The 15,787-nt window shown below is 34.5% G+C and overlaps 1 protein-coding gene across 1 annotated transcript in view; it reads right to left on the bottom strand.

Moving 5' to 3' along the window:
• Positions 1-15,787, bottom strand: part of Mp (collagen XV/XVIII-type protein multiplexin) — a 339,834-nt gene that overhangs the window by 43,936 nt on the left and 280,111 nt on the right. Inside the window, exon 20 of the mRNA XM_090402408.1 lies at positions 9,720-9,855. Coding sequence (XP_090258534.1) covers positions 9,720-9,855 — 136 coding nt within the window. The remainder of the gene's footprint in view (positions 1-9,719; positions 9,856-15,787) is intronic.

Below are 15,787 nucleotides of genomic sequence, written 5' to 3'. Positions count from 1 at the left end.
TTCTTTCTCTTGCTTGCCATATAGCATAAAAATAACCTTGGCCTGACGAGCCAATCTCCTCTCATAATGCATCTTTTCTTTCTTTACCATGCTCATTACTTTCCTAGCCTGCCCTTTATACTCTTCATGGATCTGATCACCACCAACTGTCTTATACAAAGATTTCCTCCATAGAATTTTCTTTTCCAACACAGCTTTCATGATTTCACTCTTACTCTATTTACTCTCTTAATCCTTTTGTATGCAATTATACATTGCTTATGTCAGAAACTGTCTTGTAAATTTCCATACACTGTCAGTATCTTTTCTAATCAGCCTCATCTACCCAACATACTGCTGCTAACTGACTACAGAGCTTCCTATAATCACCTGCTTTATACTTCCACATACATTCATTTTTGGCAGTAACCTTTTCTTGTTTCACCACTTCCTAAACAAGTACCTCATGATCACTGTCACCAAATGGAAGCAGTGTCATTAACAACTACATCTTGTGACGTTATCACCAAATCCAAAATATTAAAGCCTTTAGTTGCTTCAGTAACATGCTGCCAAAGATATATCTCAGAAACTCAACAAACTCACTCTCCTTGTTTGCATACACTATCTCCTGCTTCCATTCTATATTCCTGTAATTAAAGTCTTTTGTCAGGATCATTTTATTTACATGTGAATGAAATTTGCTTAAACATTTCACAATCAATATTCTCTACATTCCCTGGCCTATATTAACATCTTATCAGATATACCAGCCTGTTAATTTCAACTTCACACCACATAGATTCAAAATCTGTGCATGCACTATTAACTTCCACACTTTGTGGACACAATTCCTCTGCAATCATTAACGGCACTCCTCCTCCTCCTCCACTTTTCACATTCCTATCCTTCCATTTCTATTCCTGACATCACATCCTCCTCACACAACCAAGTTTCACTTATTCTAATTATCTTATTCCAATTAGTTATGATAATGAACAAAACTGACTGACCGCTGACCAATATAAATTTCCTTATTTCCTTTGATGCCAACCAATCCCCCATTCTAATCCATGTTTTCATTACTGCTTGTTCCACTCTACACAGTCCTAATTTTTCTCTAGTAAGAGGAATATATAATTCATTCAATACGGTAATAGCATTAGTTATACATAGTCGAAACTGAGGAATATTAGAATGATACTAGAATGTTAATAAGTTTATTAGACACACATATTCACAAGAATGAATGATATATATATATATATATATATATATATATTTTATTTATTTATTTATTTATTTTAATAATAAAAATACATAATTAGCTAATGCCTTTTATTCCTTTATAGGGAGTAGGTGAAGCCTTTTTAACCCTATCTAGCTTTTGGAGACTGAATGAGCAGGTCAATCTCCACCAGTAACCAATCAGAGATAGCTGGCTCATGGCTATCACTAATTATAAAGACAGGCAAACAAGTGCTGCCATCTCTTGGTACATAACCCTAACAGGATATGTTACTATATGAAATAATGTGGATTCTATGGTCGAGTTTATGGGATAAAAACCAACTTGTCCATGCCAGAGATCGACTAACTCGGGAACTGGTCGAAGAAAGGCTTAGAAAAAGTTCCTCCAGCCAGTGGCTAGACTTGAACTTAAGTCTATCTTTGGGCAACCTACAACAGAGGATGCAAGTGCCACTTCCACTGAGATACACAGGAATTTTATTTATTTTATTGTTGTTAATAAGTTATGTTGTTGTCTCTCCTTTTTGTGGATGACCAAATAATAATTACAAATTCTGAAGATAACTTACAGAAAGTATTTTAAATTTCTTTATGATTATGGAATGATAATATCAACAAAAAATAAAAAATGATGGCTTTTAAAGGAAAAGATCCAGTAAGAACTAAAATAGTAATAGATAACAAGATTTTAGAACAGGTGAATTCATTTAACTACCTAGGATGTATGATTACACATGAAAATGAAAAAGATATAAACCTAAGAATTGCAAAATATTTAAAAATAACAGGTGCAATTAACTCTATATTTAAACCAAACCTAGTTCAACAACAAACTAGACTAAAAGTAGACAAACGACCTCCCAGATGAGTCTTTGACTCCATGGGGTCTTGGGTAATAATAATAATAATAATAATAATAATAATAATAATAATAATAATAATAATCACAAAAGTACAATACATTAGCCTTACCAGTCCTATTGTATGGGAATGAAATCTGGACAATAAAACAAAAAGACAAATTAAAAATAATGCAAAAAAGATTAATAATAGCTAAAATGAAGTTTATGAGAAAAACTGCAAAGTATACTCTATTCGATCACAAAAGAAACGAAGCAATTATGAAGAATTAAACCAGGATAGAAAAAATTAAAAAATATATAAACATAAATGGATGGAACACATTGAAAGAATGAAAACAGAAAGATTACCAAAACAAGCCTTAAATTACAAACCACTAGGAAAAAGAAAAGCAGGACATCCTCTTAAGAGATTCAACGATGACTTCTAAGGCCGGAACAAGCCACTCTAGGCCTAAATCCTTAACAAGCATGATAATGATGATTTTGTTGTTGTCTATGTGGATATCAGAGTGGTTTATTCACTTTTCAGTTAATATCACAGATTTGGATCTGGGATACTATTATAAAAAATAAATCAACTTAAGAGATTGTTAATAACTTCATTGAATGTGCAGGGCTAGAAAACCTGATAATCCATTTCAGTTCGATAACTTAAACTAAACAACTAACAGTATTATGTATTCTTATATATATTTCTGAGCAAACTATGCTAAGTGTACACATGTAATAATTTGCATCTTCAAAAACTGAATACTTACCTTTGGCTCTCAATAATGCTCGTATTCCTTTTATTCCACGGAAAGCTTGTAAAAGAATTTAAAACTAATGTTTTATGTAGCAATAATTATGCCAGTAGATGGAATAAGGCTCACAGAATGAAGCAATTTTCAAACCAAAGAACCACTAGTAAATAAAATTTCTAATTTACAAAATTTTAAATTATATTGATTATTGACTTATTTGTGCAAAAATTAGTAGCACAACTGAATACTCAATCATCCATGGAAAGGAGGACAAACACTGGTGACAAAAAATAGATAATACAAAAAATAAGGTACATGTAAAAATGACAACAAAAATGGATTAAGAAATGGATTTCTACTTATGCAGTACATTGGACTTCATTAAAAATAATTTAAATATCTTGATTTTTTTTGTTTGGTATGTTTTTTAAAGTGCATATTAAAGTAGTTTATAACCGGCAGTGTTTTAATCTGTATTAAACTGAATAATTCAACCATACTATCAGAGGTAACATACAAAAGAAATCACAGTACTACCTGGTATAAAAAAAAATCTAATTTCCTTTTCATTTTATATCAAAACATTACTTATTAGTATCATATGTTTTACTCGACAAATATGAGGGTAGTCTGAAAAGTTCTCGGCCTTGACAATAGATGGCAACACTACAGGCAAGATTTTTTTTTTTTTCTAGGTTGGTACATCTGTCATAAGCATCCATGTGAAATTGCAAGTCATTCTATCAAGTAGTTTGTTTTATACAGCTGTCTGAAGCAAAAGTGTTTCTGTATCCCTTGAAATGGATAAAATTGAGTATCGTGTGGCTATAAAATTCTTTGTAAAAGAAGGTTTAACACCAAAAGAAATTCATTCAAAGTTCATAAAAGTTTATGGGCACTTTTCTCCTTTGTTCTCAATAATTAAGAAATGGGCTGCTGAGTTTAAACGTGGCCATACCAGCCTTGAAGATAATCTGCGAAGGACGTCCAAAAAGTGTAACAACACCAGAAATCATTGATCAAGTGCAAGATATGGTATTGGATGACCAGTGAGTAAAAGTGCATGAAAATGCTAAGACTACAGGCATTTCAAAAGAACGTGTAGGATATATTTTACATGAAGAATTGCAAATGAAAAAGCTTTGCGCAAGATGGGTGCTGTGCTTGCTCACAGCAGATCAAAAATGCACCTGCATGAAAATCTCTGAACAGTGCTTGGAGCGTTTTAACAAGAATAAAACTGAATTGTGCATCGATTTATTACTATGAATGAGTCTTGGATTCACCATTACACACCAGAATCCAAACAGCAGTCAAAACAGTGGACAGAAGCCGACTGTTCAGCACTAGAGAAGACAAAGTTGGTTCCATCAGTAGGAAAGGTCATGGCATTGGTGTTTTGGGATGCTAAAGGCATTTTTTTATTAATTATCTTGAAAAAGGTAAAACAATAACCAGGGAATATTATTCGAATCTTTTAACCAGACTAGATGAAAAAATTCGTTAGAAAAGACCCAGTTTGCATAAGAAAAAAATCACCTTTCATCAGAACAATGCACCTGCCCACAAAGGTGTTTTGGCAATGGGAAAATTAAGGGATCTGCACTATGAATTGTTGAAACATCCACCCTATTCCCCAGATTTGGCTCCCTCTGACTTCTATCTCTTCTCAAAACTAAAACTCTTCCTCGCTGGTCAGCATTTTTCTTCGAATCAAGAGGTGATTGCAGATGTAGACAGCTATTTTGCAGATCTTACTGAGAACCACTACAGGGATGGGATAATGGTGCAGGAGCATTGCTGGAATAAATGTATTAGTGTTAAGGAAAATTATGTTGAAAAATAAAAATGATTTTGAAATTATAAATTCGTCTTTTCATTGTTAGGCGAGAACCTTTCAGACTAAATGTAATTTTATAAAATTTTATAAAAAAATAAAATGTGTTTGGTGAAACTGCTTTTCGAGCTATTAGTTATTGTAGACAATAGTTATGAGTAAAATTTGACTGCAAATTTTAGAATAATGAATTATAGACAGATAATTTGGTTTATGTCGCATAATCACCAATCTAAATAAATAATTATAATTTATTTATCTATAAAAAGATGTCTCTGAGAGCACTAGTCTAAGAGCTCTCAACAGTTCTTTAAACACACTGATTTAAAATAAACATTCATTTTAATCATTCTTACACATAATATATTGTTTTATGAAATTCAGATGCAACATCTGAATTTCTGGATCTGAATCTGTTTTAGGGCCATTACTATTTAACTTGTATGTTAATGATATAGGTGAAGATTTGGATGGAGATATTCGGTTGTTTGCAGATGATGCAAAGTTGGGACGAATCATGAAGAGTAGTGAGGATGTTGTGACCTTACAGGAAGACTTGAATAAATTGAGTGATTGGGCATGGAAATGGGGATGTGAGTTCAATGTTGCAAAATGTAAGATTTTAAAATTTGGAAAACAAAGATGGGATGCAGAATTTATGCTTGGTGAGGATACATTGTTGGAGGTGGAAGAAATAAGAGATCTGAGGGTGATAGTGGATAAGGATCTGAAATTTAGGGGACACATAGCCAAAATTGTGAAGACAACACAAAGGTTTCTGGGAATTGTTGTGTCGGAAAAAAAAATGATGAGTCACTTTTTTTCCCACCCAACATTAAGTTATCTCAGAAGGAGTGGATAAGGACATGCTTATGCCTCCGGATGGGAAATGTACCGACTAATGTCCCAAGAACATGTAAATATCCAAGTGTGTAAGCTCTGAACAATGTTAAAATAGCCCATGAGTTTAATAGAGAATAGTTGTAAATAAATTAGAATATAAAATCATGTGTAAATTACCAAGTAAATATGTATAAGCTAGAGCATGTTTTAAGCCATGTAAAAACAGTCCGTGACCACGGCGTCCAATCGGCAGTCGCTGTATGCGTGACGACACTGCCGAGCGAGGGAGCTGTTTTGAGGTATAAAGGTTTCGGCGGGGATTCGAATCGCTCTCTTGTTTCTTGTCTCCGGGTTTCGTCGGCACCTAGTTTCCTGTCGGAGAGCTGTGTAGAGCTTGACACCACGTGTAGCAAGAATCCTCCCTTGCTATGTATGCTACGTGGGCCAAGGCTGCAACTACAATGTATTCAGATCCATAAGAAGAAAGAGCCACTGATGAGATCAATGTCAGTGTTCAAATCTGTGTATGAGTGTTTTCGGTTCGTATGGAAACAAAGGAATAGCAAGGCTGCCATCAGTGAAGATACTGTAAGCAGACCAGAATATCCAGTTCAAGGCAAGAACGGTAAGCGTAAGATTTTCTTATGTTAAATGTTGGATTAAAGTAACCGTGGAGTAAGGAAGCAGAAGTTAAGGAAACATGCTATTTCCATGTAGTGCTATAAGAACAGGCTGCGATTTGGACACTTTTGTCTGCGGTTGAGAGGAAAGCATATTAGGCTCCAGGCGAAACAGGAGGTCGAGGTCCGAACTGTTTGTGTAGTTTAGGAACAGTAATGTTATATGGTCAGAACGTAATTAAATATTAGCTAAAATTTTGGAGGGAGGATTAAGTAAGAATAAGAAGTATTACCCTAGAGAAGTTCATGTCAGAATTCTTGAGTTGTCTTGTGTATCTATGCAATATTACATGTGTGATAATATTAGGTAACTTAGTTATAAGAGTCTGAGAATAGATGTATGTATAGAAGTGAGAAATTTATGTCAAGTAAGGGACTATAATATAGAAGTTTTGGATGTGATTAATTAAGTAAAGGGAACCCAGACTCTTTTAAGATTAAGGATTTAATCAACATGTGTACTTGTCTGTACCATAATAAATGTGTTTCTTTATATACAATCAAATGAGTTTGTCATGCTTTCTGCGGATTGAGCTACCGTTTGAAAACTTACATACCGAGCATTAAGGGGGAAACCAATAGTGATATAAGAATCGGGACCACGACTGCATGCCTCATGATCCCTACATTTTCTTTAAGTACTCTTGGATATTGTATCAGAGTTTAGTTGCCGGCTGGCGCAGTCTTTAATCAATACAAATTTGTCGGCAAACGAATATCTGATGTTAAGTGATAAAAAAAAATGAATGTTAACTGTAAAGTTAAAGTAAAGACAGTTAGAGATATAACAATAAGGCAGTCATATAGTCACACAGACCACAGACCACATAAAAGCCAAGACATAACAGAATGATGCGAAGGACACTACGTGTAGAACTAGGGAGATTCTTGTTCCGTTGTATAAGGCTTTGATTAGGCCACACATTGAGTATTGTGCCCAGATTTGGTCACCTGGTTTTCAGAAGGATTGAAGAGATGTTGAAAAGGTTCCAAAGGCGACTGACTAAGGTAGTTTCTGACCTCCGGAATGTTGAGTATGAGGAAAGATTGAGGGGATACAATTTGCAGAGTCTGGTGGACAGGAGGAAGAGGGAAGATATGATAGAGACCTACAAGTTGGTAAGGGGTTGTTATAGGATCAATGCTGGAGAAGTTCTACAGAAAATAGTGGGAGATCGGGGGAGAACCAGAGGTCATCCCTGGAAACTGTATAAAGAAGGTGTGAGTAAGGGAGTGAGAGGCAGGTTTTTTTCGTGCAGAGTTGTAAATGATTGGAATGCTTTGCCTGAGAGGGTGGTGTCTGCAGGGAGTTTGAATGTGTTCAAAGCACGGTATGATGAGCTGTGTGTGTGATAAAAGGATCTCCCAAATGAGTCTTTGACTCCATGAGAGCTTGGATAATAATAATAATAATAATAATAACATTCTCTTTTCCCCGTTGTTACAAAGAATATTATACTTGACAGGAAATGATATTCTTGTTTTAATCCTTGACTAAAGTGTATGCAAACAGTTTGTGCATGAAGTATCTTCAACATTAGTTTACTTGCAACAGTCTCTGACTGATGCTTATAGAGATTGTAGTCATTATGGTATTATGTGGAAGAAAATCCAGTAGCTGTTCATTAATATAAAAACAGCAGAGCAATGGAGGCCGAGAACCTTTCAGATTACTCCATATTTCCGACCAGAGGCTAAGTTAAAAGACTAATATAACATTTTCATTAATACCTAAGAGGAATTTAAAAAACATACCTGGTTGTATATTTTTGGAAGGCAAGAATCACAAAAATATTTGGAGCAAAACTTGATTGTGCTAAGAACATGCAGTAAAAGAATGGTGTTGATAATGATGCATAAAATAAGACCAGCAAACAAGAAAAGGATGAATAGCCCATTTTATTTATCATAAATAGACTGATAATTTTTAACCTGGTGATCTTACAACTACACATGAAAAGATATCATTCTCCAAGAGCTAAGATTATTATTTTTGAATTTTCTGTATTCATGCATTCACAGTGATGATTTATGAGACATAAACCAAATTATTTGTATATAATTCATACTTTTAATTAGACTTCTTTACTATGAATATGGATTTTTCATAGTTATCACTCAATTAAATAACTCGTAGTGCTTGTGTGCATTCCGAGTGAATGCCTTAAACTCCCATTCTCCTTCCTCCAGTATAACTCCACCAAGTGAATATGAATCATCCCATTTGTGGATCACAAATTTTAAAATCTTACCTTTATGAACTACATTAAACTGACATCACTTTTCCAGCTCATTCAAATCTTCTTAAAGAGACAGAACATCAGCCCTATTACTAATAATCCTCCCAAGCTTCACATCATCTGAAAACAACTGAATATCTCCACATAGTTCTGTGACAATATTATTGACAATAAAGATTGAACTGTAATGGTCCTGGTACCGAAATCCTATGGAACCACTTGGAACCTTCCTACCCCCCCCCCCCCTTGATATTGCTCTCTCATATACAACGCTTTGATATCTATAATTCCAACCCATTCTTAACCTTATATCCAAACCCATATGTTGCAACCTAAAAACCAACCTGACATGTGGCACCATGACATATCATAATGTCAGATCATATCTTTGAAAAATCCAAAAAAAATGACAGATGATAGTGTATGCCTTACCCTCACTACTGCTCTTGTTGCTCTATTGTGAAAGGTAACCAGATAACTAAAGCAAGATTACCCTTTAAGAGATTCATGCTGGCCTGCATAAATAATATTGCTTCATCTGTCCAATTCTGTATATGAATTCTTTCTCAAAAATCTTAACAACTACAGAAGAAATACAGACAGGCATACATTTACTTAGAAGACGTGGAGATTTCCACTTTTTTTTATGTGCATAAATAAACCTCATCATTTTCATCTTTTGCTGATGCATTGTGGGATGAAAAGCAAATGCTGTATGTTGGATTTTCATGGAGAAAAATACCTGTCATAACTATCTTATACCCGCTTGAAAAAGGTCATAATAAGACTTGGAGATTTCCACTTTTTTTTATATGCATAAATAAACCTCATCATTTTCATCTTCTACTGAAGCATTGTGGGATGAAAAGCACATGTGCATGTTGGCTTTTCATGGAGAAAATACCTGTCATTTCTCTCTAAAACTGACTAACTTATCCCCACCTGAAAAACGTCCTAATACAGTTCATTTCAATTATAAATAAAACATGAACCTGGTCTTTTTCCAAGTTTGTAAAAAACTTAAGATTTTTTTAAAAGAGTATATTCTTTTATGCCACATACCTAGTTTTTAAAAATAATTATGTATTTAAGTCTATCTTATGTCCTATGCCTTATGTCTTATATCTTATGTCCTCGAAGCACTATTAACTGTTCTTCATAAACCCTATATAAGAATTATTACTTTTTTTTGTAGCTAGAAAAAGTACTTACTGTGATTTTTGTTTTGTCTTATGGAAGCAAATCACACAAATATTTTATTGTTTCTAAACACAAACTCATACCTCTATTACCTCCAACAGAATTGCTTTCTAGCCAAGAGGGTCCAGGTGGTCCGGGTGGCCCAGGGGGACCAGGTAATCCAACTCCTGGTGGACCGGGATGTCCGGGTAGCCCCTCTACCACTTCTCCTGGTGGACCCTACAATTTAGAATAGTAACATTTTTGACAATGTTAAATAACATAAAAAATGAAATGACTAATTAACAAAAATTTTTTTTTTCCAAGTATGTAAAGTAAAGACAAAATATGTAACTCAACCCTTTTTTTCTGTTTACCATTCAATAAAAATTTAATATACATTTCAATTAATAACTTGTTTCTAAATGCTTTGCTAACATCATGAAAAACATATTCTTTTTTATACTTAGATTAAAAAAAAAAAAGAAGTCATGAGGGAGAGAGAGAGAGAGGGGACAAATTTGAAACATGGGTCATACAGGCTACAAGAGGAGAGTATACAAAAAAGCATGGAGACAACTTATTGTGTTTATACACAATAAGTTGTCTCCAATACATAAATACCACAAGTATAAGAAACAAAGGGGTTGAGTTTGTTGTCTTAGCAAGATCTGGCTCTCAGAGATAGATACACTAACTGGTATAAGAGGATGACCTGATTGACGATATCAAGAAATGGTGTAGGGGAATATGAGTCTGCAAGATTTAAGTACACCACTAGTCACCTTAAATCTTGCAGACTCATATTTCCCATATACCATTTTATATATATATATATATATATATATATATATATACATACAGGTAACCCTCATATAACGTGGTACTTATACAATGCGGTTTCAATATAACACAGAATACAAATTGTAGTAACTCTTGTTCAACGCTGTACTTATACAACGTGGTTTCGATAAAAACACAGTCTACAAATTATAGTAATCCTTTATATATTTTTCATATATTTCATATATTCATATACTTTTCATATATTTTTCACCACGACTTAAAAATCAAATTTTATCTTCGTTAAATTTGGTCCGCCCATATCATGCATATCATGCATGTAGTTATAAGTACTGAATTCATATTAGGGGAAATATCTTTTAGCACGCATGTTCATCAATTGTTTACAGAATAAAGGGTTACTGCAATTTTTATAGTAATGACCACATAGGGGACTTTTGTGACATCGTTGAAAACGAAATTAGTGAATTAAATGATGGGGAAATAGATTTAAATTAGGAGGAAGTAGTACAGTTAATAGATGACGTCGAATCAAATGGCGGGGAAAGTTCTGCCGAAGATTCTGATTGTGATGAATCCATTAAAGAATTTACTTGAAAGAAATTAGCAGAAGGATTGAACTTGGCAAGAAAGTTAGGAAGTTATTTTACAGATAATGATCCCTCAATGGAGTGCTCTGGGAAATTGACGAGGCAATTGGATATTTGTTTAGCTCCATATTATGAACTTAATAAAAAATTGCAGCATGTGGTAAGCAAGGTCTTATTACTGACTTCTTGATAACTAAACCAGCCAAAGTATGCAATGAGAATTATACAAATGACGTCCAAGAGATTTCAAGTGATGACAACGCCCGGCCACTCATAAATAAAGACCATCTAAGAAATATTTGTTTTGAAGACAGTGATTATGATTAAATGATGCACTTTATTTTATTTTGCCTAAAACATTTATGCATTATATGGGCAATAAAGTTTACATACAATTTGTATTTTTATAAATTTATACTATGTATTTTGTTTCATAGTTTATGTTTTCTTAACTTACATGAATTACCTGAATTAAATAAAAATATTTTTGTTTGGATATGTCATTGTTGTTTATATAATTAAAAAAAAAAACGATTTCGGAACATAACCCTACTTTTCTATGTGATCTGAGTCTCACATAATGTGATTTATATAACGTGGCATTTCTGTGGAACCTAACATCCACATTATATGAGGGCTATCTGCATATATATATATATATATATACATACAAACACAGATACAGGTCGTTCCTGATCTGCAAAAGAGATAGTTGATGGAAGTTTTTTCACTTAGCTATATTACCAATTATATATTTGGTTTAATCCTTTATCAAGTGTAAGCAGTTTGCTTACTTCCATCAACTATCTCTAATCCAGAGAATTTTAATAATAAGGTGTTGACAACTGGTATATGGTGATATGACTGCTGCATTACTTCCACCTTAGTATCAGCACCTCTGGATCTGGTTCCCACTGACGAGACCCCCAATAAAGGTGGAAACTGGTGTGGGTAGTGACCCTTTCCATAATGCATAGCATTATACATACCCATAAGGATATGTGCCTTGCATTATGGGATACTAAGGCAAGTGATCAGAACTTATACCACCTTTACCACGAGTTGCTCCAGTCCTGAAAATACTTCAGGCACAAACTCTGTTTGCTTACACTTGAATAAAGGATTACACCAAATATATAATTGGTAATATAATACAGAATAAATAACATAAAAAATAGAAAAAAATGTTTAATTTGACTATTCAATCTTCCTTACGAAATTATCAAGAGATGACTAAAAACAGCTTTTTCTGTTCATTAAAGCTCTTGAAAACAAGCTAAGGATGTTATAAAGTGTCTGTCAGGACTTTTTAAGAACTGTGAGGATTAGGATCCATGCAAATACTCAAAATATATACCATGCAAACACTAAAAAAATAATGCAGCACTAAAACACTAAAAATAAAGCACTTTCAGGTTGAAATCAAGAGTGAAGAAAGCACATACATGTGCCACATGGACTGTCTGTCTTATTCTGTTAGATGGTGTGTAAATAATGTAAGGGGGAAGTAAATTTTTTATAACTGAATATTTTCTAGAACTTTCATGATAATTTACACAAGTCTGGAACTGCCTGTATTTATTTATGATGCAATGATAGGCAGGGAATTAGGAATGTAACTGACGTGCAGTACTTGCAGAATGTTGAATAAGCTGGAATCGTGTGCATGTGAAAATGCCTCTCAGTTCAATGTTAATAAATGGAAAGTTATGTACATTGTCGTAATGAGATATCCAATGGTGTATCATATTGGTGGTAGGATTATGCTAAAAGAAACTGATCAGGCTAGGAATTTTGGAATTTTTGGAAATTGAAGTTCAGCAAAGATTCTGAATAAGATTCAGAGGATAACTGGAATGATGAAACAAAAAATGATATGTAAGAGTAAGAAAGTCATTTTGCCTCTTTACAAGGCAAAATTTTATATGACCTCTTTATATGACCTCATCTAGACCACTGTGCACAGATCTTGTCTCCTGGTTTCTGAGATAATGCAGATATATAGTAAAAAGGGTGCAAAGGAGAGTGTGTTAACAATAATATCGGGACTGTGGAATGTAGATTATAAGGAAACACAAATTGAGAATTTGTGGACAGTAGATACTAGCAGACAGGAAAAAGAGGAATGACCTCAGGGTTCTGTTCTTGGGTCCCTGCTGTTTAACTTGTTTGTTACTGATATAGTTTGTGGATTGACTGGGGGATCTTCAAATGTTTGCTGATGATGCAAAGTTAGTAGAATTATCAGGAGTAGTGTTGATGCTAATTCTCTACAGGAATATTTGAATTAGCTTTTACCTTGGACAAATGAGTGGGGTGACAGTTTGTTAATAAATGCAAGGTGTTACACTTTGGGATACAGAGATATAAAGATACGTGCTGTATTGGTGGAGCTGTACTTTAGGAAGTAGATGAGATTTGGGATCTTGGAGTGATGGTGGAGTGAAGTTCCGAGGGCATGTTGCATGTGTTGCAAAGAATGCACATCATATTGCTGCTATGATAAAAAGTACACTGACATGTAGGGATAAGGAGGTGGTGGTGGTGCATCTATATAAGGCATTGGTCAGACCACATATGGACTATTGTGCTCAGATTTGGTCACCTAGTTTTCATTGTGATGTAAATACACTAGAGGGTCCAAAGACAAATAACCAAAGTGATATCAGGACGCTGGAGTGTTGGTTATGAGGCGTGTTTGAGAGAATGTTGGATTACAGAGGTTGGTGGATAGGAGGAAAAGAGGAGATATGATAGAGACCTTCAAGTTAGTTAAGGGACTTTATCAGATTAATACAGAAGAAATTATAAAAAGAATGGATGTTAAGATGGGAAGAATGAGGGGCCATCCCTGGAAGTTGTGTAGGGATGTGGTGAAGAAGGGAGTGAGGAGTAGATTTTTTACGTGGAGAGTTGTTAGTGAGTGGAATGCATTGCCTAGTGCGTTGTGAATGCAGGAATACAATGAGTCTGTTGACTCCATGGAGGTTACCAAATAATAATAATAATAATAATAATAATATGATAGACTTACAAACTTTTGAAAGGGGTTGTGCAGGATACCAATAGATGGAATTTTTCATTTTATGAAAGAGAGAGAGAGAGAGAGGATGAGATGATGCTAATCCTCTACAGGAAGATTTGAATTGTCTTTTACCTTGGACAAATGAGTGGGGTGACTGTTTGTTAATCAATGCAAAGCATTACACTTTGGGATACAGAGACATTCATGGAGGGTGAGAATAAATGCAGTCAGGAGAGAGAATGGGATTTTTCACTCATGGAGCAGTGTGTAACTGGAATGGTTTGCTTTTGGAAGTTGTGATTGCAGACAGTGTAAATGAATTCAAGAGAAGGTATGATATGAGTGATATGTGGCCCCTTGATGAGTCCCTGGATATCTCTTGTAATAATAATAATAATAAAAGATCTGTATCAAATATCACAGATGCAAGGTCATGTAGAGGAGCATGTTGTGATTCAGATCATTATCAGATCAAAATTAACTACTGGTGTAGAATCTCAGTGAAAAAACAAGAACGAAATGAAGGAGCACTAAAGTTTAACTCGCGGTATAGAACAAGACAGAAAGAAGCTGGACATACATTAAAAAATGGATTCTACATAATATAGAAGAAACTCTAGGATATGAAAATAAGCAAATTTAAGAGATTGTTCTGATTGAGAATGTGCTCAAGCAATAATAAAAATAAATAAAGCACTATACAAAGAATTTACTGCAAGATCAACTAAGATTAAAGAAGGAAAATATAAAAAATGAAGAGAAGAGGCAAATAAAATTTGTCAAGCAAAGAAAAGACTACCCCTTAATGAAATGATATGCACAAGAGAACAAGATATGAAAGGCAAAGGTAATCTCAGACAAGCATATAACATAATTAAGTAAATTAAGGATACAAACCTGTGCTAGATATATGCAGATATATACAAGGAAACATATTAACAAACAAAGGGAAATAAAAAAAAAGATGGAGAGAATATTTCCATGAATTACTGAATAGGAACAATACTTCTGTAATTCAAAATTACATACCAACTACTTGTACTACTGTAGAAGAATCTGTAGAGCAAATATCAAGGCAAGAGTATAGTGATATTGTATACTGATTAAGGTATCGATCTCTCCAGGAATAGATAAAATTCCTGTGGAGTTATTGAAAACAGGAGGAAAGAAACTAAAAGACAAAATATACACATTTATTTTAACTATATTATTATTATTATTCAGGCCTCCATGGAGTCAAAAGACTCATCGTGGGAGGTCCTTTCTAAGAAACACAAGTCTATCAAGACTCATCGAGGGAGGTGCCTCCTAGGAAACACAAAGTCTATCATACCACTCCTTAAATGCATTGACCATTCTTGCTCTCACCACTCCATCAGGCAATGCATTCCATGGTTCAACCATCCTCCATGCAAAAAAACCACTCCCTCACCCTCTTTCTCACAGTTTCCTTTCATAACTTTCAGGGATGGCCCCTTGTCATGACTCCTTCCTGCTGTTCAAACAGGCGAAAGAACCACCTCTCAATAGTTTACAAGTCTCAATCATATCATCCACTCCGCAGTCCACAGTCCCTCAGCCGATCCTCATAACTAACATTGTACAGTCCCGACACCATCTTTGTTATAGTCAGGGGCATGCCAGTAGTGTCCGGCGCCTGTGTGCAAAACTTTAGTTGGCACCCCTATACCCAGTAGCATGCCTGTAGTGTCTGGCGCCTGTGTGCAAAACTTTAGTTGGCACCCCTATACCC

This window comes from Typopeltis vanoorti, chromosome 2, assembly GCF_054136105.1.
Source record: "Typopeltis vanoorti isolate ZY-2024b chromosome 2, IOZ_Tvanoo_1.0, whole genome shotgun sequence".
Taxonomy (NCBI): domain Eukaryota; kingdom Metazoa; phylum Arthropoda; class Arachnida; order Uropygi; family Thelyphonidae; genus Typopeltis; species Typopeltis vanoorti.
Note: the sequence above shows the minus strand (reverse complement) of the source record. Positions and strands in the feature narration are given on the sequence as shown.